This window comes from Hyaena hyaena, unplaced genomic scaffold, assembly GCF_003009895.1.
Source record: "Hyaena hyaena isolate Hyena2069 unplaced genomic scaffold, ASM300989v1 scaffold_936, whole genome shotgun sequence".
Taxonomy (NCBI): domain Eukaryota; kingdom Metazoa; phylum Chordata; class Mammalia; order Carnivora; family Hyaenidae; genus Hyaena; species Hyaena hyaena.
The window spans coordinates 409825-432037 of record NW_024081568.1 but is presented as its reverse complement, the minus strand read 5'-3'; the positions used below and the strand labels follow the sequence as shown (position 1 = coordinate 432037).

Here is a 22213-nt window from a genome sequence, read left to right as displayed (position 1 = left end):
CTGAATCAAGCACCAGCTGGCATACTCTTTGGATTGGGTTTTTGGCAAACTGGAAGATACTTTTGGTAACCCATAATTTCCCCCAGCTGCCAAGTTTTGAAAGCCACTTGGGGTCAAGGGCAGTGAGCTGTAGGTAAAAATTGTGCCACAGCTATTGTGAATGGGCATGTTTTAGGTGGAGGGAGGCAATGAGTTCTTTATAACCAAACTCTATACTGTGGCAGGGTAGAGGAACCCACCATTTTGTTGGTAGTGTAATAGAGGTTCTTCATCCCCCCAGTTAATTTTATGCTCCATATAGTTTTTGGTGGTAAATAGATACAAAAGGCCCTGACAGTTTCTTCTAGAACAGGGCCATAAATTGGGAGTTGCCATAAGAGTGCATCTAATACTTTGAATGTACCATGAAGGACTTGGGGTGGTGTAAAAGTACTTGGGTGGATCTTCTACTTACCCAAATTAATGTTGCAGGTTTCTGAATACTTTAGGCTTCCCAGGGCCACTGGGGTAATCACAAAATCTTAGTTATCCACTACTTTGCCTATTGCCTCTGGTTAGCTGGAACTGGGAGTGACAGCCACAATGTTTTCAGGTTGAAGAATTTTTAGAATGGGTCTACCTCAATGGCTACCAGAATTCTGACTTGTAGGTTAGAATACTTGCTTGACTGTTCCAAATGCTTAGTATACAGTGGTGATAATATCTAACACACATTACCTGCAAGTTGGTATTGCTGCAAGCAGAGTAATAGCACCATGACTAGAAAATTCACACAAGATCAGTTTGAGAGAAAATATGGTATTTTACATAAAAAAATGTATCTAGGATTTCCTATCAGATACTGGGCATTAATACCTTGAAGTTGGCTGGAGCAGTAACAGAGATTGAAATTGGCTGAAGCCAGTTTGAAGTGTTTGGAAGACCATGTTGATTTATGGTCTTCCTTGACATAAGAACATTGTCAGTGCATTGGGAGGAAGTGGACAGGAGCAGAAGACCAGAGAACCAGGGCACATTTTACATATGGGGGCAGTTCCTTTGCCTCCATGTCCAAAAATATCTTCCTCAAAGTGGTGCATTTGTTCAGGATTCTGAACACAGGGGAAGTAGATGGGGTATGGGATAACAGAGGCCTAGTGCTGGCTGCAGACTGTTGATGTAAGAGGGACTACATGGATCTTCTGGAGATAATAACAATAAACCAAACTAATAATGAATGTGCTCAGCACAACTATAAAAGGTAGGTACTATTATTATTTTACAAATGGGGGAAAAGAGTCCTAGAGAAGTTTAGTAATTTGCCCAAATACACTGAACTAGCCTATGGCAGAGACATGAATTTAACTCAAGCAGTTTGGATCCAGAGCCCATGCTGTTAACCAACACACCAACCTGTTCTTGAAATCATCTATTCAACCTTCCAGGCAAGACAAAAGACTAAGGGAAAACATAAACTGATAAAACTGGCCTCTTGTTGGGGTCCCTTGTGTACAGCTCAATGGGGGTCCTGTAAAAGGTATCTGCTCACCCTGGGACCAGACTTGAGTTGGGTGGGGCACAGGATATAATTATCTCATTCCAAAGGCAGATCCCTGCCTCCTTGAGCTCCACTGAAATGTGGAGTATCATTTCCTATGGCTAGCATTGGGGAAGCAGAAGACTAAACCTGGTGGGCCACTCTGCAGTAGACTGGACGGGTGCCAGTGCAGAAAACCACGGGGGAAATGCTGCACTCTCACAGAAAAAGTGGCCTATCTGCTGTTATACAGACATAGTCACCCACCTTGTGGTGCCTCCTTCTTAGGCTTTGGCAGACTGTAGCTATGAGTAGCCTGAGTATCTTCCCTCCTCTAGTTTCAGGTGGATAGGGGATGATGGTCTATAGCAGCTATAAGATGTATGGGTTTCCAAGAAACATTTATTTTCTTATTATTAAAAAAAATTTTTTTTTTTGAGAGAGAGAGTGCGCACATGGGGGTGGGGAGGCTGGGGGCAGAGGAGGAGCAGAGGGAGAGGGAGAGAGAATCTTAGGCAGGCTCCACACCCAAGCCCAGTGAAGCGTGACACGGAGCTTGCTCTCACAACTGTGAGATCGTTACCTGAGCTGAAATCAAGAGTCCGATGCTTAACTGACAGAGCCACCCATGTGCCCCCAAGTAACATTTCTCTAACTTCAGTAAATTTATCCATTTGGGAAGGCAGAGGGGTTTAGAGGCTTTGGGCAATTCATTCTTGGCTGAATTGTGCCATTCCCACTCCCATTTGAAAAAACAGACTATAGTGCCCTCTGCTGGAATCTAAGAATGGGATCCCCAGCTGTCTCCTAACAGGTGGGTCACCAAACAGGCCGTTCGGAGAGATCAGAAGACCTAGAAGATTGAGCAAAGAGCATTCCAGCCAGGGTGGGGAAAACCATCTAGTATCCTCTGACAGGATCCAGAAAATGAGAATGCAAGTGAGAAGTGCTCAGCTTTTACCATGTATTTGAGGCTTACTCTTTCTTTGAAGAGATTATTTAGATGGGTGCCCAGGTGGCTCAGTCGGTTAAGCATCTGACTTGGTTTGGGCTCAGGTCATGATGTCACAATTCATGGGTTTGAGCCCCACATTGGACAGCACAGAACCAGCTTCAGATTGTCTCCCTCTCTCTCTGCTCCTCCACTGAAGTTCTCTCTCTGTCTCTCTCAAAAATAAACATTAAGAAAAAAAAGAATTGGAAGAGCAACTCTGAGGACTCGGTGAATTCTTCTGGGAAGAGGAATGATAAAAGCAGCAGTGGATGAAGATGTGTGGAGCTTGAACGTCACTGTGTCTGGCTAGAGTGCAGTTGCTAGAGTCTGGCAAGGAACCGTAATTTGTCTCGAGACAAAAACAAGCATAATCTCTTCCACCACCCCCATCAACTTGCCTCTAAGACTCTATCAATGGAAAATGTCCTGAGTGTAGATTTGTGTTATGATGAGGTTTAGACTGACGTAGGGTTTTCATGCAACAGGACAAGGGAGTTGTCTCAGCAAAGGGCCAAATAAAACTTAATTTGTCTGAAATCGAGATAGTGAAACTCTGGACTAAGAGGACTGCTCAGGTATGAAGCTTAGATGGACGAGCAGAGTTCAAAGCAGGTGGTGAGACAGTCTGCAAAGGAAAGGGCAGATATAGGGTCATGCTCCCCAGGGGAGGACAGAGGCAAAGGACAGGGAAAGCTTAGGCATTCAAGAGTCCAGGGCATAAGATGAACAAACTCTGGAAGCTGGACCAAAACTGCAGGGGCCAGTATTAGGATCAGGAAGGGTGAGTTTGGGAGGGCAGGAATCTACTAATTGGTGGACATGTGAGTTCTGGTCACTGGTGAGGGGTTCTCCTGTGCAGACAGCTGTAACTGAATGAAAAATCCTTTGAAGCCAGTCAGTAGTTTTTACTTCTCAAGGAATCTTAATAGTTAAAAATACTGCTTTCCAGATACCCTATCCTGGCAAGTATGTCTTGAGAAGTATACAAATATATTCCATACCTATATAATAACATATTAACGGTTTATAACTTTTCCTCCAGTCACCTATTGTACAGTTTCGTGTGTTAGGTCTTTTTTTTTTTAATGTTTTATTTATTTCTAGGAGAGAGAGAGAGACAGCGTGAGCAGGAGAGGGTCAGAAAGAGAGGGAGTCACAGACTGAAACAGGCTCCAGGCTCTGAGCTGGCAGTCAGCACAGAGCCCGACGCGGGGCCCGAACCCACAAACCGCGAGATCATGACCTAAGTGAAAGTCGGACGCTTAACTGACTAAGCCACCCAGGCGCCCCTGTGTTCTTCAGTTTTTCATCTGTTTCTTTTTAACCAGAAGAGAGATCATGCTATGATGTACAAGACAGATCACCTAACTTGTCTGTGCCTCAGTTTCTTCATCTGTGATGCAAGAATAATATTTTCCTTGCAGGACTACGGTGAAGCCTAAATAGGCGGCTATGTCTAAAGTGCTTNGAACCGCGAGATCATGACCTAAGTGAAAGTCGGACGCTTAACCGACTAAGCCACCCAGGCGCCCCTCGTGTGTTAGGTCTTACGAGCATTACATATGTTATTTCATTTAATTTCCACAACAGATCTATAAGGCATTATTATCTTCATTTACAGGCAAGGAAACTGAGGCACTCTTTATTTGCTTAGTGTGAGTTAGCCCCCTGAGCCTGAACAACTTTGGATACCTGAAGTTGTTTTGATATGAAGTCAAGGATAGACCTAAGAATGCTCCCCACACCGTTTTCCCCTTTGGTTTTTCTATTTTGGTTCTTTATCAGGAGGAAAAGAAAGGAAGAAGGCAGAGACTTGCAGAATATTTGGTTACATGTGTTGACTCACCTCTATGAGTTTTCATTATGACTATAATAAGGAAAGCTTGAGTGGGCCCTTTTAAGTAGAATGTTAATACACTCACACCTACAGAGGGAAAAAAACCATCTTTCGTCAAAGAAAAATTGTGAATGACTTAAAAATATCCTTATAGTAAGAGTGATAGAAGTGTTAGTATTAATACATTCATTTTTATGGTTGCTGTTAAGGCCCTAGGTGATGGGCAAGGTTAACAGTGTGGCTAATTTGAGCATGGAGAACAGGCTGAAGTGCTAGTGCAGGTGGACAGAAAAGGGTCAAGCCACTTGAGTGAATGTGTTGACAAGGTGAAATCAGTTGATCATTCCAAAGACAAGTGTGGATTACAAATAAGAGTCCTGCAAGATTGTTTGGATTGTGGAAATAAGGGGCAGCAGAGTCAGAAACTGTGGGTTCCTTGAATTAATGGACCTATCAGTCAGGATTAAGAAGACTGGGGAAGCAAGTGGATTTGGCTTGCTAGGAGCCAAATACAATACTGTATTTTATTCATCCTCTTCCTGCCCCCTTCCTTGTTAATTTCCCAAACCTGTTCTCAAATAATAGAAACATGTGAGGCAAGTTCCCACCTGGTGGTCCACAGGCCCAAACCTCTCCTCCCAGCTGATCATATACTGCAAGCAGCCTCAGCAGTACCAGGAGTCAGAATGATCTGAGCCCTGTTGCAGTTTTCTGTTGATCTGTTAAACAAGATGAGACCTAAGAGAACATCAACATGGTAAGCGGATATGAACGTTGGTGACTAGATACAAGCAGTTTCATTGGAATGACTGGGGCAAGTGCCTGATTGGCATGAGTTCAAGAGAATGGAAGGAGAAGAAATGGAGACAGCAAGACCAGACAACTCTTGAGGAATTTTTCTGCATAGGGGGCAGGGGAATAGGAAATTGTTTAAGATGGAAGAAACTGTAGCATGCATGTATGCAGATAGGAATGACCAGAGATGGAAAAATGGATGAAATAGAGTGTAAATAGTATTGGAGTAGTGTCCTTTGAACAGGCAAAAAGATGAGCGTTCATTCATTGAAAGACACATGTGGGCACAGATGCATATAGATGGATAGATGTGATTTGTGTGAGGTTGTAAGAAATAATCTTCTAATTGCTTATGTTTTCACAATGAAAACTGTGAAATAGAAGACAAGTCATTATCTGAAAGTGAGGCTAGAGGAGGAACTGTTGGAGGTCTGAGGAAAGGGAAAGCATAATGAGGCCTCCAGCATTGTGAGAGAGTGTATGGAACAAGGAAATGTAGTCTGACTTCTGGGCATCCATAAAGGCCCACCTGAGTTTAGTGATCATGAATTTAAAGTGAGGCCTATCAGCATGGTGGTTTTTCTCTAGCTGATGAGTACAAACTACTCTTTCTAGGAGTTGTGGTATAATCTGGGGTGGGAAGGGGGAGAGAATGGTGGAGAAAGAAATGGGAATAATATTTTGAGAGTAAAGGGAGAGCCTTCCTCCCCTCCCCCCCCTTGGAAGAGGCTGCAGAACATTTATATACTTATGGAAATAATTTATTTAGGAGGAAAAACTGAAGGAGAAGGAGATAGTTTCAGGAGCAAAATCCTTGAGTAGATGAGAGGGGGTGAGATCCAGTGCACAAATGGAGTCATTTCATTCACTGTGCTAGAGGGAAGTTAGATGTGGAATGTTAGATGTCACGATGGGAAGTCTCTTCTGATTGCTTCTATTTTCTTAGTGAAATAAGGAACAAAGAAGTTATCAGCTCAAAGTGAGGATGGGAGAGGGGTTTTAGAGACTTGAGAGAAGAGATGTGAAATAGTTGTCTTGAGGAGTAGGGGAGTGACTAGAGAACTACATCAGAATTGTCACGCAGTCCTGAGTGCCCACCTGAAGTTTGCTGCTACAGTACTAGTCATTCTAGGAAGACTAAGTGTCCTCGAAGGAGAGCCATTTACATGAACCTTTGTCTTGATAGGTTTCCCTGGAGTTCAACACTCTAACTTCCTGGAGTTTCATAGTCCTATAGTGAGCTCCTAGAGTCAGCCTCGTGTGCCCTAGACCTTGGCCATATGGGCCCAGACTTCAGCTATGAGACCGTTCAAAAGGCTTCAAGGAAATACTAGAAATAGAACATATTTTCTACTGAATGGAATTTTAAGTAGAAATCTGAATGACATGGTTGAAGCAATGTTGCCTGAATGTCATTGTAGAAAGGGTAGTAGTACCAGAAATACTTTTCTAAGTTTCCTTTTGTTATGAAGACATGAATCATGGGCAGAGTGCATAGATATTTCAGGGTATGCATGATTTATTAAAATGAGTTGTCAGAAGTGGGAGATGGGTTACAGGCTTCTGGCTGGGATGCAGTGAGAACAGTCTGTGATCAAAGTGGGTGCAGGTGCTTTGCTATACTCTTGGCCTTGAATTGCTTCTAGATTCTAAAATTTGCTATGAAGATAAAGCTCTAGCTTCAGCTCTACACATGGCTGGGTTGTTCTCATTCTTCAGGGTGTTGCTCAGACATTACCTCCTGGTTTACTCTATTTAATAAAGTGGGCATCTCCATAAAACTTTAAAAATAAAAGGGAGCACCTGGGTGGCTCAGTTGGCTAAGCATCTGACTTCAGCTCAGGTCATGATCTCATAGTTGTGAGTTTGAGCCCCACATTGGGCTCCGTGATGACAGTGCAGAACCTGCTTGGGATTTTCTCTTTCCCCCTTCTCTGCCCCTCCCCCACCCATGCTCGCTCTCTCTCTCTCTCTCAAAATAAATAAACTTTAAAAATAAATAAATACAGTGGACATCTCCAAGTTATTCTCCATTTTGGGATCTGCAACCTCAGTTGCCTACAAGAGCCAGGCAGATGTCTGTGAGTAAAGCAAACTGAGGAAGAAACCTGTCTCATCTAAAGAGGCAGCTGCTATTTGCTCTGGCTATTTGTGGTTATATGGGAATTTAGGGCCAGTGTGGCCAGTTCTAATTTTCTTAAGAGGCCAGAAATGTGGATTTTACATAAAATCTCCTTTTATTTTATTTTCATTTTTTTAAAATGTTTATTTTTGAGAAAGAGAGAGAATGCATTCACAAATTGAGGAGGGGCAGAGAGAGCGGGAGACAGAGGATCCAAAGCATTTTCTGTTCTAAGGGTAGAGAACCTGATGTGGGGCTTGAACTTATGAACTGTGAAATCATGACTTGAGCTGAGCCACCTAAGTGCCCCTTAATCGCCTAACTTTTAAACGTTGGTCCAAAATTTTTGAAAAAAAGAACAACGCAAGCTGAGTCTGGCCTCTAGTCAGCAAAACTACTGATCTATTGCATTACCCTCCCCTTATTTCCTCCTTAGCACTTGTTATAATCTGTGAATATCTTGTTTATTTATTTACTTATTATGTGTTAGTTACTGTTGTTTTTCCAGTGCTTAACACAGTACTTGGCACAATCACTTTTCCCAGTAAATATCTGATGTTAGATGAGAAGGGGAGTCTGGATTGGTGCTTTACTTGGGAGATTTTTATATATTCTGAATATTATTATGTATATGAATTATATACATGAGGATATGTATGTATATATATATATTCATATATATACACATCTTTATAGGGCCAATACTTTCTCTCAAATTCTTTCTTGCCTTTTAACTTTATAATGTCTTTTGTTACAAAATTTACAATTTTTTGTTTAGTACAAATTGTCAATCTTTTTTTTAGGTTTCTAGGCTTTATGTCCTATGAAAAAAGTTTTCCAAGACCATCCTAAGATTGTAAAAATATTGTTTCCTCTAATATTTCTATAGTTTTGTTTTATAGATTTAGCTCTTTAATCCATCTGGATTTTATTTTTATGTATGATGTGATGTGGGAGGTCTTTATTATGCTTTCATTCTTAATTTACAAAGTGTGTTTTTTAAATGTTTATTTTTTAGAGAGAGAGAAGAGAGAGAGTGGGGGAGGTGCGGAGAAGAAGGGGACAGAGGATCCAAAGCAGGCTCTATGCTGAAAGCCCAATGCGTGGCTCAAACGCATGAACCATGAGATCATGACCTGAGCCGAAGTTGGACACTTAACCAACTGAGCCACCCAGGCATCCCTACAAAATGTTTTTAAAAAAAATTTTTTTTTTAATGTTTTATTTATTTCTAGGAGAGAGAGAGAGAGACAGCGTGAGCAGGGGAGGGTCAGAGAGAGAGGGAGACACAGACTCTGAAACAGGCTCCAGGCTCTGAGCTGGCAGTCAGCACAGAGCCCGACGCGGGGCTCGAACCCACGAACCGCGAGATCATGACCTAAGCGAAAGTCGGACGCTTAACCGACTAAGCCACCCAGGCGCCCCTCAAAATGTTTTTTTAAAAAATAGGGGCACCTGGGTGGCTCAGTTGGTTAAGCGTCCGACTTCAGCTCAGGTCATGATCTTATGGTTCGTGGGTCTCTTGAGCCCTGTGTCGGGCTCTGTGCTGACAGTCAGCTCAGAGCCTGGAGCCTGTTTTGGATTCTGTGTCTCCCTCTCTCTCTGACCCTCCCCTGTTCACGCTGTCTTTCTCTCTCTCAGAAATAAATAAAAAACATTTAAAAAAAATATCAAGGGGCGCCTGGGTGGTTCAGTCAGTTGAATGTCGAACTTCGGCTCAGGACATGATCTCATGGTTTGTGGGTTCGGGCCCTGCACTGGGCTCTGTGTTGAAAGCTCAGAGCCTGGAGCCTGCTTTGGATTCTATGTCTCCCTCTCTGCCCATGCCCACTCATGCTCTATCTCTCTCCCAAAAATAAACATTAAAAAAAATTAAAAAATATCAGATACCTGGGGCACCTGGGTGGCTCAGGTCATGATCTCACAGTTTGTCGGTCTCTGTGCTGACAGTGCAGAGCTTGGAGCCTGCTTCGGATTCTGTGTCTCCCTCTCTCAAAAATAAATAAACATTAAAAAAAAACTATTAAAAAAATCACATGCTTTGGCGCACCTGAGTGGCTCAATTGGTTAAGCAGCCCACTCTTGATTTTGGCTCAGGTCATGATCTCATGCAGTGTGAGATAGGGTCTGTGTCTGGCTCTGCACTGAGTGTGAAGGCTACTTGGGATTCTCTCTCTGCCTTTCCCTTGCTCATGCACACACTGTACACACTCTCTCTTTCTCTCAAAATAAATAAACTTTAAAAATCTATCAAATGTCTTTTTAGTTCCTAGTGAGATAGTTGTACATATCTTTTTAATTTGACATAGGTATGATATGTCAATCTCTTCCAATATTAAATCATTACTGTATTCCTGGAATAAGCCCTACTTGGTGGTTGATGATTATTTTTAATATATTCTTGAATGTGATCTGTCAGTGGGATTTGTCCATTTATACTTATATTGGTCTATGGGTTCCTCTTTTGTACTAGATTCTATAGTATGCTTTATATTATTTTATCAGTTTTGTGTCAGTATGATAGAATTGTTTTCATTGCTTTTTGTGTTTTTAAAAAATGGAATTATAACTTAAAATTTTGAAAAAATTCCTACCAAATTGTACCCATAGCCTTTTTTCCACGCAACCATTTAGCAAGTTTTTCCCTTGTGATCATTGATTTGAGTTTATACTTATTTTAAATTTGTCTTGTAATCCAAACATTTACCAAATAACCTCACAAACTTTTCACTTTCTTTATGGCATCCTTTGAAGTACAACATTTTTTTCATTTTGATGAAATCCAGTTTATCTATCTTTCTGTCACTTATGCTTTTGGTGTCATATTTTAGAAACCACTGCCTAATCTAAGGCCATAAAGGTTTTTCTTCTAACAGTTTTAAAGTTTTGCCTCTTATATTTATGTCTATGATCCATTTTGAATTAACTTTTGTAAATGGTGTGATGTAGGGTCCAATTTCATTCTTTTGCGTGTGAATTTCCAGTTTTTGCAACACAATTTGTTGAAAAAATGATTCTTTTCCTATTGTCTTGGCATTTTTGTTGAAAGTCTATTAATCATAAGTGTAAGGGTTTATTTCTAGACTCTCAATTCTATTCCACTGATCTATCTGTTAATCATTATGGCAGTATCACATTGTCTCGATTACCGTGGCTTTGTAGAAGACTTGAAATTGGGAAGTGTATTCTCCAACAATGTTATTTTTCAAGGTTGCTTTGATTATTCTGAGTCCTTTGAATTTCAATGAATTTCAGGTTATTTTGTCAATTTCTGCTAGGAACCATCATCTTGGGCACAAGGAATTCTAAGAATCTAAACTGCATCTGGAAAGCATCTCTAATCTATCCTCCTACATCCTAACTCACATATTGAGTTTGGCAAACATTCAGGAATCTCCAACTTGGTCCAGGACAAGGTTATATAAGTGTCTATTAGTAATAAATTCTTTACAATGCCTTAATTTTTGGGTGCCTGGATGACTCAGTTGGCTAAGTGTCCAACTTCGGCTCAGGTCATGAGTTTGTGGTTTGTGAGTTCGAGTCCTTCATTGGGCTCTCTGCTCTCAGCAAAGAGCCCACTTCGGATCCTCTGTCTCCCTCTCTCTCTGTCTCTCCCCCATTCAGGCTCTCTCTTAAAAATAAACATTTTTAAAAAGATGCTTTGATCATTTATTTTTTTAAAAGCCGTCTCTTTTTTTAAAAAAAAATGTTTATTTATTTTGAGAGAGAGTGCACGAGCAAGGGAGTGTGAGAGAGGAAAGGCCAGAAAGAGAGGGAGAGAAAATCCCAAGCAGGCTCCACACTGTCAGCTCAGAGCCTGGTGTGGGGCTTGATATCATGAACTATAAAATCATGACCTAAGCCAAAATCAAGAGATGGACGTTTAATCGACTGAGCCATCCTGGCGCCCCATAAAATCCTTTAATGTCTTAATTTTTTTTCTTGAGATATTTTACAATATCAAATGTGAATAACTCAATATTATAAATAGTAGAAGGCTCACTGAATAGGCTTGCTAGGTATATTAATGTTCTTCATTTTCTCTGAAAAACATCAAAAGATGCCTGCAACATTCCAGTTGCAGCTGAGAACTACTCTTCAGCATATCTGCATACTTCTGCTCCCACAAATTAAACTGTATGGTTACCATGAAGCAGTAGTGTGGTTTCCCCCATCCCCAAACAATTTATGCTGGATTATTCTGTAACTGCAACTTTACAGTTTAAAGAAATATTAAACTAATAGATTATATACTAAAAAAGAGCAGTGATTTGAATAAAAAGTTGAATGATTTAGAACTCAGAACCTAACAAGTTACTGTAAACCTTGAGTTAAAATAGATTTGAGTTGGAAAATTACCATTTTGCAGCTATCTTGAAATAATATCATTCAGAACGGTCAATAGATACTAAAACTAGTGGCAGAAGTTAGATGAAGAATATCTTATTTATGGGGAGTTTGGGTGGCTCAGTCCATTAAGTGTCTTGATTTTGGCTCAGGTCATGACCTCATGGTTTGTGGGTTCGAGGCCCATGTGGGTTCTCCATGCTGACAGTGTGGATGGAGCCTGCTTGGGATTTTCCTTCTCTCCCTCTCTGCCCCTCCCCTGTTCACGCTCTCTGTCTCTCAAAATAGATACACTTTTAAAAAAAATCTTAAAAAAAAGGATTAAGGTATTTACATTTTTCAAGTATCTTCCTGGAAATTAAAAATAATGACAAATCACAACACAAAAATAATAACTTCATAGTAGAGAAAACTGGCAATTACTACTTTAATCAAAAAGTCAGTTAACATCACCTATAATGGGACAAAATGACATTAGGGACCTCCTGATGTGACCTACTGAAGACATACAGCTGCTTATTCCTGCCAAAAATATTTATACCCAATCTAATCATGAGAAATATCAATAAATCCATATTTTAAATTTTTAAAAAATGTTTTGTATTTATTTCTGAGAGAGAGAGAGAGACAGCATGAGCAGGGGAGGGTCAGAGAGAGAGGGAGATACAGAATCTGAAGCAGGCTCCAGGCTCTGAGCTAGGTGTCAGCACAGAGCCCGATGCAGGGCTCGAACCCACAAACCGTGAGATCATGACCTGAGCCAAAGTTGGACGCTTAACTGACTGAGTCACCCAGGCGCCCCTCAACAAACCCATATTAAGGAAAATTCTACAAAATGTCTTATCTATACTATTAAAAAAATAAATATCAATGTCATGACACACGAAGGAACCGTGCCATTGTTCCAGATTAAAGGGGACTAAAGAGGCATGCCAACTAAATGCAGTGCTGATCCTTAATCATATCTTTGAAGGAAAATTTTTGCTCTAAAGGACATTAACAGGACAATTAGCAAAACTGGAATATAGATAAATTAGATAACAGTATTGTATCAGTGTTAAAATTTGATGAGTTTAAAACCTATATTGTGGGTTGTTATCTAAGAAAATGAAATACAAACTGAGGGGCGCCTGGGTGGCTCAGTCGGTTAAGCATCTGATTTCAGCTCAGGTCATGATCTCACTGTTCATGAGTTCAAGCCCCGCATCAAGCTCTGTGCTGACAGCTCAGAGTCTGGAGCCTGCTTCAGATTCTGTGTCTCCCTCTCTCTCTGCCCCTTCCCCACTTGTGCTCTGTCTCTCTCTCAAAAAAAAAAAAAAAAAATTTTTTTTAAAAGATTAAAAAGAAAAGAATTACAAACTGAGATACCTGGGGGTAAAGGGATATAATATGAGCAACTTAACTAGCTGAGACAGAGAAAGAGAGGAAGAGGGAAAGCAAATGTGGCCAAATAAAATTGGCTAGTTTGGGTAAACAGTGTAGGGAATTTGTTTGTTCTAATCTTAAAATTTAAAAAAAAAATTTAATGTTTTATTTATTTCTGAAAGAGAGAGAGAGAGAGCGAGTGAGCGAGCAGGAGCAGGAGAGGGTCAGAGAGAGAGAGAGACATAGAATCTGCTGAAACAGGCTCCAGGCTCTGAGCTGGCTGTCAGCACAGAGCCCGACGTGGGGCCTGAACTCACGAACCGTGAGATCATGATCTGAGCCAAAGTCAGACGCTTAACCGACTGAGCCACCCAGGTGCTCCATGTTTGTACTAATCTTAAAACTTTTCTATAATTTTGAAATTATATCACTACAGAAAGTTTTTAAAAAATAATTGACCATATAAGTTTATTTTCTTTCTCTCCCAATTTACTAAAATGACATCAAAATAACAACAATGGCATTAACTTTCAAGGGCAAAGAGAGAAAGGATACAACAACAGATGATACATTTCAGTGGAAATATCTTTTGGAAAATGGCAAGTGGACAGAGAGGTGGTAACTAACTTTTCAGAATGGGAACAGTTCTAACTTAAGTTTCTGCAGTGGAGGATAGAACTAGAATTGGGGTGGGGTTCCTGGGTTGCTTAGTTGGTTGGGCATCCAACTTGGTTTTGGCTCAGGTCATGATCTCAGTTCATGAGTTTGAGCCCTGCATAGAGCTCTGCACTGGCAGTGTGGAGCCTGCTTGGGATTCTCTCTCCCTCTCTCTCTGCCCCTTCCCTGTTCATGCTCACTCTCTCTCTCAAAATAAACATTTAAAAAATTAAAAAAAGGGAACTAGAATTGGGTTATTTTATCTGAGAGGTTCAAACTTTATAATGTACCAGGTACCAAAGAAGGCAAGAGTAAAGAATAGGTCTGAGAACAGGAAGGTGGTAACTGAATCTTTGTCTACAGAGTATAACCACAAGCAGACAAATCACCTACCCCAACAAGGAGATAGAAGATTTCTCTGCCCGGCAATCCCACTTCTGAGTATATATGCAAAGGCAATGAAAAAAGGATCTCGAAGAGTTATCTTCACTCTCATTTTCATTGCAGTATTATTCACAATAGCCAAGATGTGGATACCTAAGTGTCTGTCAAAGGATGAATGAATAAAGAAGATGTGGTATATACATAAATATACACAGTAGGATATTTTTTAGCCACGAGAAAGGAGGAATCCTGCCATTTGCTACAACATGGATAGATCCTGAGGGCATTATGCTAAGGTAAGTTGGACAGAGAAAGACAAATACTACATGATCTCATACGTGGAATCTAAAAAAGCTGAACTCATATAAACAGAGTAAAATATTGTTTACCAAGGGCTGTGGAGTGGGGGAAAGAAATGTTGGTCAAAAGATCTAAACTTCCAGTTTTAAGATAAATAAGTTCTGGGGGTCTAAAGTACAGCATAGTGATTATAGTTAATAATACTGTTTTATATACTTGAAAGGTGCTAAGAGAGATCTTAAATGTACTTACCACAAAAAAGAAAGGTAATTATGTAATGAGATGGAGGTGTTAGATAATACTACTGTAGTAATCACTTTGCAGTATATATAATCAAATCAACATGTTATACACCTTAAATTTACACAATGTTGTATGTCAATTACATCTCAATAAACTGGGAAAAAAAGACTTTTTTGGGGAAAGTGAATCTAAGAGGCACTGTACTCCTAGCTAGGATTCACTGTGAGGGATGGCATATGGTGGAGGACTAAAACTCTGATGATTAAGTGAAAATTGAGATCCTTCTAAGTGTGATTCTCAATACCCGCTTCTCCTGTCCTGGTCCTAGCATTATGAATAATCTCCAGAGGGGGCGCCTGGGTGGCTTAGTCGGTTGGGCGTCCGACTTTCGCTTAGGTCATGATCTCGCAGTTCGTGGGTTTGAGCCCCGCGTCGGGCTCTGTGCTGACTGCCAGCTCAGAGCCTGGAGCCTATTTCAGAGTCTGTATCCTCCCCTCTCTCTGACCCTCCCCTGCTCATGCTGTCTCTCTCTCTCTCTCCTAGAAATAAATAATAATAAAAAAAAATAAAAAAAAAACAGAATAATCTCCAGAGAAACAGTTATAGGATTCTTCCTGGAAAAATTGTAGCTATCAGGAAAGTTCACAGTGAAAGCCATAATGGACAACTCCCGCCATAGGCTTTTTGTCAGCTTTTAGTTCCTCACTCTTAAATTATAATGGAGAGCCAAAGATCACCAATTTTTTGACAACAGTCATCAATGAGAAAGCCAGAGACCAAAATAAACTCAGGAAAAATAGCCCAGAAGAGACGGAGCTAATGCAGGGAACAGAATTTCAAATAAAGTAGAATATCCATGAAGAAAAGAGAAAAGATATGGACAAAGAAAGCCAGAAAACCAAAAATGGCCCTTGTAATTAAAAAAACATAGTAACCAAAATAAAATGTTCTGATACAAAGGTGAGGTGTTTTTCACATACGTCCACAACTTCTTCACTATTTCTTCAAGAAGTAGAGCTTATATCCCCTCCCCTTGAGCGTGTGATGCATTTAGTGACTCTTCTAACAAACAGAATAAGGTGGAAATGATAGTCACTCTGAGACTAGGTTATAAAGAGGCATTGTAGCTTCCTTCTCTCTTGGATCACCTGTTCTGCAGTTAGCTACCATGTGAGAACACTGCAGCAGCTTATGGAGAGGCCCATCTGGTATGAAACTGAGGTGTCTTGTCAACAGCCAGAGAGGAGCTGAGGCCTCCAGCCATCAAATGGCTGCAGCCCCTGCTGACATCCTGTTTTCAACCACATGAGAAACCCTGAGCTAGAACTACTTAGCTAAGTTGCTCCTGTATTCCTGAGTAACAGAAACAGTGAGGTAATAAATGTTTGTTAAGCCTGTTTTAGGATACTTTGTTACATAGCAATAGATAATTAACACAGAAAGTTGGAAGATAAAGTTGGGGAATCTCCCAAGGAATGTATTTTTTAAAAAAAAATTTTAATGTTTTATTTATTTCTAGGGGAGAGAGAGAGAGAGAGAGAGACAGCGTGAGCAGGGGAGGGTCAGAGAGAGAGGGAGACACAGAATCTGAAGCAGGCTCCAGGCTCTGAGCTGGCAGTCAACACAGAGCCCGACGCGGGGCTCGAACCCATGAACCGCGAGATCATGACCTAAGCGAAAGTCGGACACAACCAACTAAGCCACCCAGACACCCCAACAAGGAATGTATTTTTAAAAACCCAAAGAAAATAAAGAGAAAGATTAGTAAATTAGAGGATCAGCACAGAAGGGTTTTTTTTTATGTTTATTTTTTATTTAATTTTTTAAAGAGAGAGAGCATGACTGGAGAGGAGAAGGGGAGTGAGTGGTGACAGAGAGAGAGAGAGAGAGAGAGAGAGAGAGAGAGAGAGAGAGAGAGGGAATCTTAAGTAGGCTCCATGCTTAGCACAGAGCCTGAAATGGGGCTCGATCCCATGATCCTGGGACCATGATGTGAGCCAAAATCAAGAGTCAGCCACTCAACCAACTGGGCTACCCAGGTGCCCTTCAGCTTAGAAGGATTTATAGCTGACAAATGGAAGTTTCCAAAAAGAGAAAGGAGAGAAAATAGAGAATAAACTAATAAAAGACAGTTTCTCAGAAATGAAGGGCACAAATTTCCAGACTGAAAAAGTTCATGAAGTATCTATTGCAATGAATGAAAAAAGACCTACAGCAAATTCCATCATTATGAAATTTATTACCTTGTAGTCTTAGAAGTCAGAAGTCTGGGCAGGCTTGACTGGGTCCTCTGCTTGGTTTCATCAGGCCAAAATTAAGGTGTTGGCTAGGTTGGGGTCTTATGTGGAGACTCCAAAAGGGAATATGCTTTCAGGCTCTTTTAGGTTGTTGGCAGAATTCAGTTTCTTGTGGTTAGAGGGCTGAGCCTTGCTGGCTGACTGCCAGACCACTCTCAGCTCCTAAATGCCACCCACATTCTTTGGCATGTGGCCCCCTCCATTTTCAAAGCCAGCAATGATGTGTCAAATTCCACTCATGCTTCCAATCTCTGAATTCCTTTTTTGCTGGTAGATGGAGAGAACACTCTGCTCTTAAAGGGCTTGTGTGATTAGATTAGGTCCACTCAGATAATTTTCCTTTCTCCATATAAAGTGACCATCATATTCAGAGGTTCCACCCACACTCAAAGGGAAGGGGATTATACAAAGGTAAGAATCACTGAGAGTCACTGTTAGAATTTTGCCTATGGCAAACCTAAAACTGTCTTATAACTATACTGGAAAAACCAGGGTGGGAGAGGAGAAGTACAGGGTATGGTATAAGAAAGCTAAATTCTCAACTATCATAATAGGAAAGCTATAATAGGCAAAAATGGATAAATCAATACATACCATATAAACATATTCTTTAAAAGTAGGAAGGTTAAGTGACAAAAGAAACAACTAGAAGAGTTGAAAATTTGTCTCTGGAGAGTGGAGGTGAGAGGGCTAGAGTAAGCAACTCTTACTTTTCATTATAAGCTTTTTAGCACTATTTTCTTTTATTTATTTTTTTTAATTTTTAGGGAGAGTGTGCACGAGCAAGGGAGAGGGGCAGAGAGAGAGATAGAGCGAGGAAGAGAGACTCTTAAGCAGGTTCACACTCAGTGTGGAGCCCAGTGCAGGGCTTAATCCACAACCCTGGGATCATGACCTGAGATGAAATTAAGAATTGGACACTCAACTGACTGAGCCACCCAGGTGCCCCATATTATTACTTTGAAAAAGAATTACAAAGACAACTTTTCAATATTTCTGATTGCACATGACGAAGATAACTAAAAGGTTTGAAGAACATCATAAAAATCATGAGAAAAATAAGTTTGCTTTGCAAATGCCTGATTCCTCTTTAAAAAGACCCAAATGAGAAGTGCCTGGGTGGGTCAGTTGGTTAAGTGTCCGACTTCAACTCAGGTCATGAGCTCATGGTTTGTGGGTTTGAGCCCCACGTTGGGCTCTGTGCTGACAGCTCGGAGCTTAGAGGCTGCTTCAGATTCTGTGTCTTCCCCTCTCTCTGCTCCTCCCCTGCTCATGCTCTGTCTTTTTCTTTCTCAAAAATAAATAAACATTAAAAAAACAAATGAAAGTTATAGATGATGTACTGTGGGGGCAAAAAAGGGCATGGCACTCATCAATGGACATAATTTCAAAGAAATGGAATTGGTACCATGTCAAAAAAAATTGGTGAATCTATACTTACATGTATTAAGTGAAACTAAAATGTATAAGGTATGTATCTTTTCTTGATTTCCCAATTTACAATATAATCTTTGACCAACTATTTGTCTAAAAGAGTCTACTGTACAACTGACCCTTGAACAACAAGAGCTTGAGCTGCATGGGTCCACTTACATGTGGATTTTTTTTTTTTTTATAAATATACTATAACAAAAGAGAACTGCAGTACTACAAATATGTTTTCTCTTCCTTATGATTTTCTTACATTTTCTCTTTTTTACCTTTACCATAAGAATACAGTATATAATAAATATACAAAATATGTGTTAATCGGACAGTTTATGTTCTTGGTAAAGCTTCTGGCCAATAGTAGGCTATCAGTAGTTAAGTTTTGGGGAGTCCAAAGTTATATGCATATTTTTTACTATGTGGGGGATCAGTGCCCCTAATCCTTGCATTGTTCAAGGATCAACTGTAATTATATTCAACTTGTAATATGTAGTATTTATTAATTGATCTAAGCTTGTTAGATATTGATATCTATTGGCGGGTTTATACCAGGGATCTATAGTTGGTGGTCAGGAGTTTATGGATTAGTTTAGCCACACTCCAGGTTCATATGGACCACATTTAGTTTAAGATGCCTCCTGGAGGGGTGGAATCAGTGGTAATTAGTTACTTTGCTAAATGGTGATTTCACTAAATTCTTGCCCCAGAACTGACATCCTAGTTTTCTTGGAGCAGTAAGATGTGGATAAGCTTATAGCACTGGATTTTACCAATAACTCCAGCAAAGTTTGAGTTTAAGCACAGAAAACATCAAACCATTGTTTTGATATCTGCATATAAGAGACCACATAATAATGACTCTGTGTGTATGAGAGAGACAAAAAGAGAGGAGGAGGAACCCACCCAGTTACTTTTCCCCATGCTTGCAGAACACCACTTTGAGACTGGAGAACTGTTAACTTTTGGGGAAGTTGCCTAGGGGCTATGAAAGAAGGTTATAAGGCATTGACTCCTAGAAGAGTTGCCAAATCAACAATGCTGGCCATTAGCTGAGCAAAAAGTTACCATTCAGCTCCAGTGAATAGTAGGTTTCTGGCAATCTTGAGAACCACAGGTTAGAGAATAGTGAACAACTCTTCTTTATAGCCCACCTGACATTCAAACAAACTCAGGGTTTATGAGTTAACAGAATTTTCCTAGAAAGGCTGATCATTAATCATTTGTACAGTTAGGTGTCTGCTAACAGCAAAAGACCTGTATCATTCATTCCCATTACTGTTTAAAAGTGATAATTTTCTGTAATTTTCTTTTGTTGTAGTATATTTATTTAAGAAATCCACATATAAGCGATATATGTTTGTTAATTTGGAATCAAATTTTGGCTCTATCACTGACCTTGGGTAAATAAGTTAATAACCTCTTTGGGCCTCAGTTTCCTTATTGGTAAGAAGAGAATAGTAATACCTCACAGGCATGTTGAAAGAATTAAATGGAATCATGCATGAGGGTGTAAAATTGAGAGGAGGAGGGGGAAACAATTTGTAGGGGTGACAAAGCTGATGTTCAGTTCTCCTTTTTAAAAAATTTTTAATATTTATTTTTGAGAGAGAGAGAGGAGAGAGAGAGATTGGGGGAGGAGGAGAGAGATGGGGACAGAGGATCTGAAGAAGGCTCTAAGCTGACAGCAGCAAGACTGATGTGGGGCTCAAACTCACAAACTGTGAGATCATGACCTGAGCCAAAGTCAGATGCTCAACTGACTAAGCCACCCAGACTCCCCTGTCCAGTCTTCCTTCTAACTTTACATTTTAGGCCAACAGTTTGTCTAAGCCTACAGCCTCTGATAGTCTGCCACTGGAGTGAAAAAAATTGGGTAAGCAGATGATATCAGGATATGTCTCTATAACCCCATAGGGGACTCCAGTTTTATAAAGTGAAATCTTTTTCTCTGCCTAGCCTACAATGAAATTAACTAGAAATGAGACTCAGGCCTCTTTGGATTGCTACCAGGTCTTATTTACTGGAGTTTAGGTAGTTAACTGGGTAGGAAAACCCTAGGCTTGGGGCTTAGTTCTCTCAATGGTAAGAAGTAATAGGGGCAGGCAGGGTTGAAGCAACCAGGAGAGGCCTATTTTCGGCCTGGAACAAAGAAAATTTATGGGTTAGGCCAAGTGTGTTTCTCTGAGAGGGTGAGGAGCTTCTTATTTGGAGACAATAGTGGCCCCATGGCATAATGCTGGGACACAGCTGAGTGGGGGCCAGCCAGGGAGGGCCAGTGTAGGGGTATTAAGGAATTTCTAGAGTCAACGACTAGGATCCTTTGTATTAATCTTACCTGAAACCTGGGTATGTAAAACAGAGCTTTTTGATGTCATTAGAAAGAGAAAACAGAGTGCCCAATAGAGACCTATACAAGATTAGTTTCTCTCAACCTTAACTTTGTGCTTTATACTTACCAGTTACCCCCTTCCTTCACCCCAATAAAACTTTGCTTTACTACCTGCCTACACTTAATTTCTGTCACATATGTTCTCCGTTCTTTCTGAAATACCCTTTCCCCTCCATGTCTGTGCTTTTTAAACAATTCATCTTTTAAGACCTTAAACAATTATATCTCCTCTAAAGCCTCCTCTAACTTCCTGTTTTAGAGATGATCATTCAAGTATCATTTGTTAATTTATTTACCTAAAGTATTAATTATATTATGTATTATTACATGATACATAATATATTATGTATTAGGCATTATGAAGCATTGTGGATATAATGCAATTGGATATTTACTTGCTGCCTGTTAAAAATCCTTCAATGGTTCCTTATAAAGTTAAAATGCTTAGCATGGCTAACAGCATCTTCAGTTTTCTGGCCCCTGCCAAGTTTTGAAGGCTTACTTCCCAGCACTTGTCTTCTTTACACTTTATATATGCCCAAGGAGTTCATTTAGTATGGCTCTCTCTCAAGTCTCTGTTCCTTTGTGCAATATTCCCTTCTTGTCTACTTGGTGAACTCCAATCATCTCTTAACTCTCAGTTCTGGGAATATTTCCTGTGTGAAGGCTTCTCTAAAGGACTCTCCTGTGCTCATTCAAATCCAATAGTATCGGGTACTTCCTCTTTTGTAGTTCCATAGCATTCCATACTTAATTTATTCGTATACTATATTGCAAATTTTTTGTCTGCATATTTATCTTTATCCAGAAGCCACTTTATAGCAGACACCTTATCCTATCCATTTTTGTAACCCCAGTCACCAATATAAAGGCTGGCACAAAACTGTTCTTAGTAAATGTTAAATAAGTGAGCAAATTAATAAGAATACATTTATTCTGGGGCATCTGGGTGGCTCAGTCGGTTAAGCATCCGACTTTGGCTCAGGTCATGATCTCATGGTTCGTGGGTTCGAGCCCCGTGTTGGGCTCTGTGCTGACAGCTAGCTCAGAGCCTGTAGCTTGTTTCGGATTCTGTGTCTCCCTCTCTCTCTGACCCTCCCCTGCTCATGCTCTCTCTCTCACAGAAATAAATAAAACAAAAAAACAAAAATAAAAATAAAGAATACATTTATTCCTTTGAACAAGTTGAATGTCTTAATATGGATATTAAATGACAAAAAGAGGGAAGCTGAATGGATAATCTCCCTACTCCATTAATTTTAACTAGAGTAATTGTTAATTGTGGGGGATAAAGCTCTAACTCAAGGTAGAGAAAGAAATGATTAAGAAGAAGCTCTTCTACATCTACCACCATCTCTACTATATCCACCACCAGCTCTTTACCACCTGTATTGCCCTTACTTGTTTCTTTAGTTGTGTCCCTTTTCTTGTTCCAAAAGGAATTTTGATATCCCAATAGATATAAGTTGAAGAAGGCCATTTTAACTCCTCCCTGTCCTCTGGAATGTCCAGGCTGGAGCACTGGACTCTGTTTGGTAA

At 40.2% G+C, this 22213-nt stretch overlaps 1 protein-coding gene across 1 annotated transcript in view; it reads right to left on the bottom strand.

Moving 5' to 3' along the window:
• TEX49 (testis expressed 49) overlaps positions 1-22195 on the bottom strand; it is a 29251-nt gene extending 7056 nt beyond the window's left edge. The window contains exon 1 of the mRNA XM_039221100.1: positions 22076-22195. Within this exon, the coding sequence (XP_039077031.1) occupies positions 22076-22154 (79 nt within the window). The 5' untranslated portion in view covers positions 22155-22195. The remainder of the gene's footprint in view (positions 1-22075) is intronic.
• Between the last annotated feature and the right edge of the window lie 18 nt (positions 22196-22213).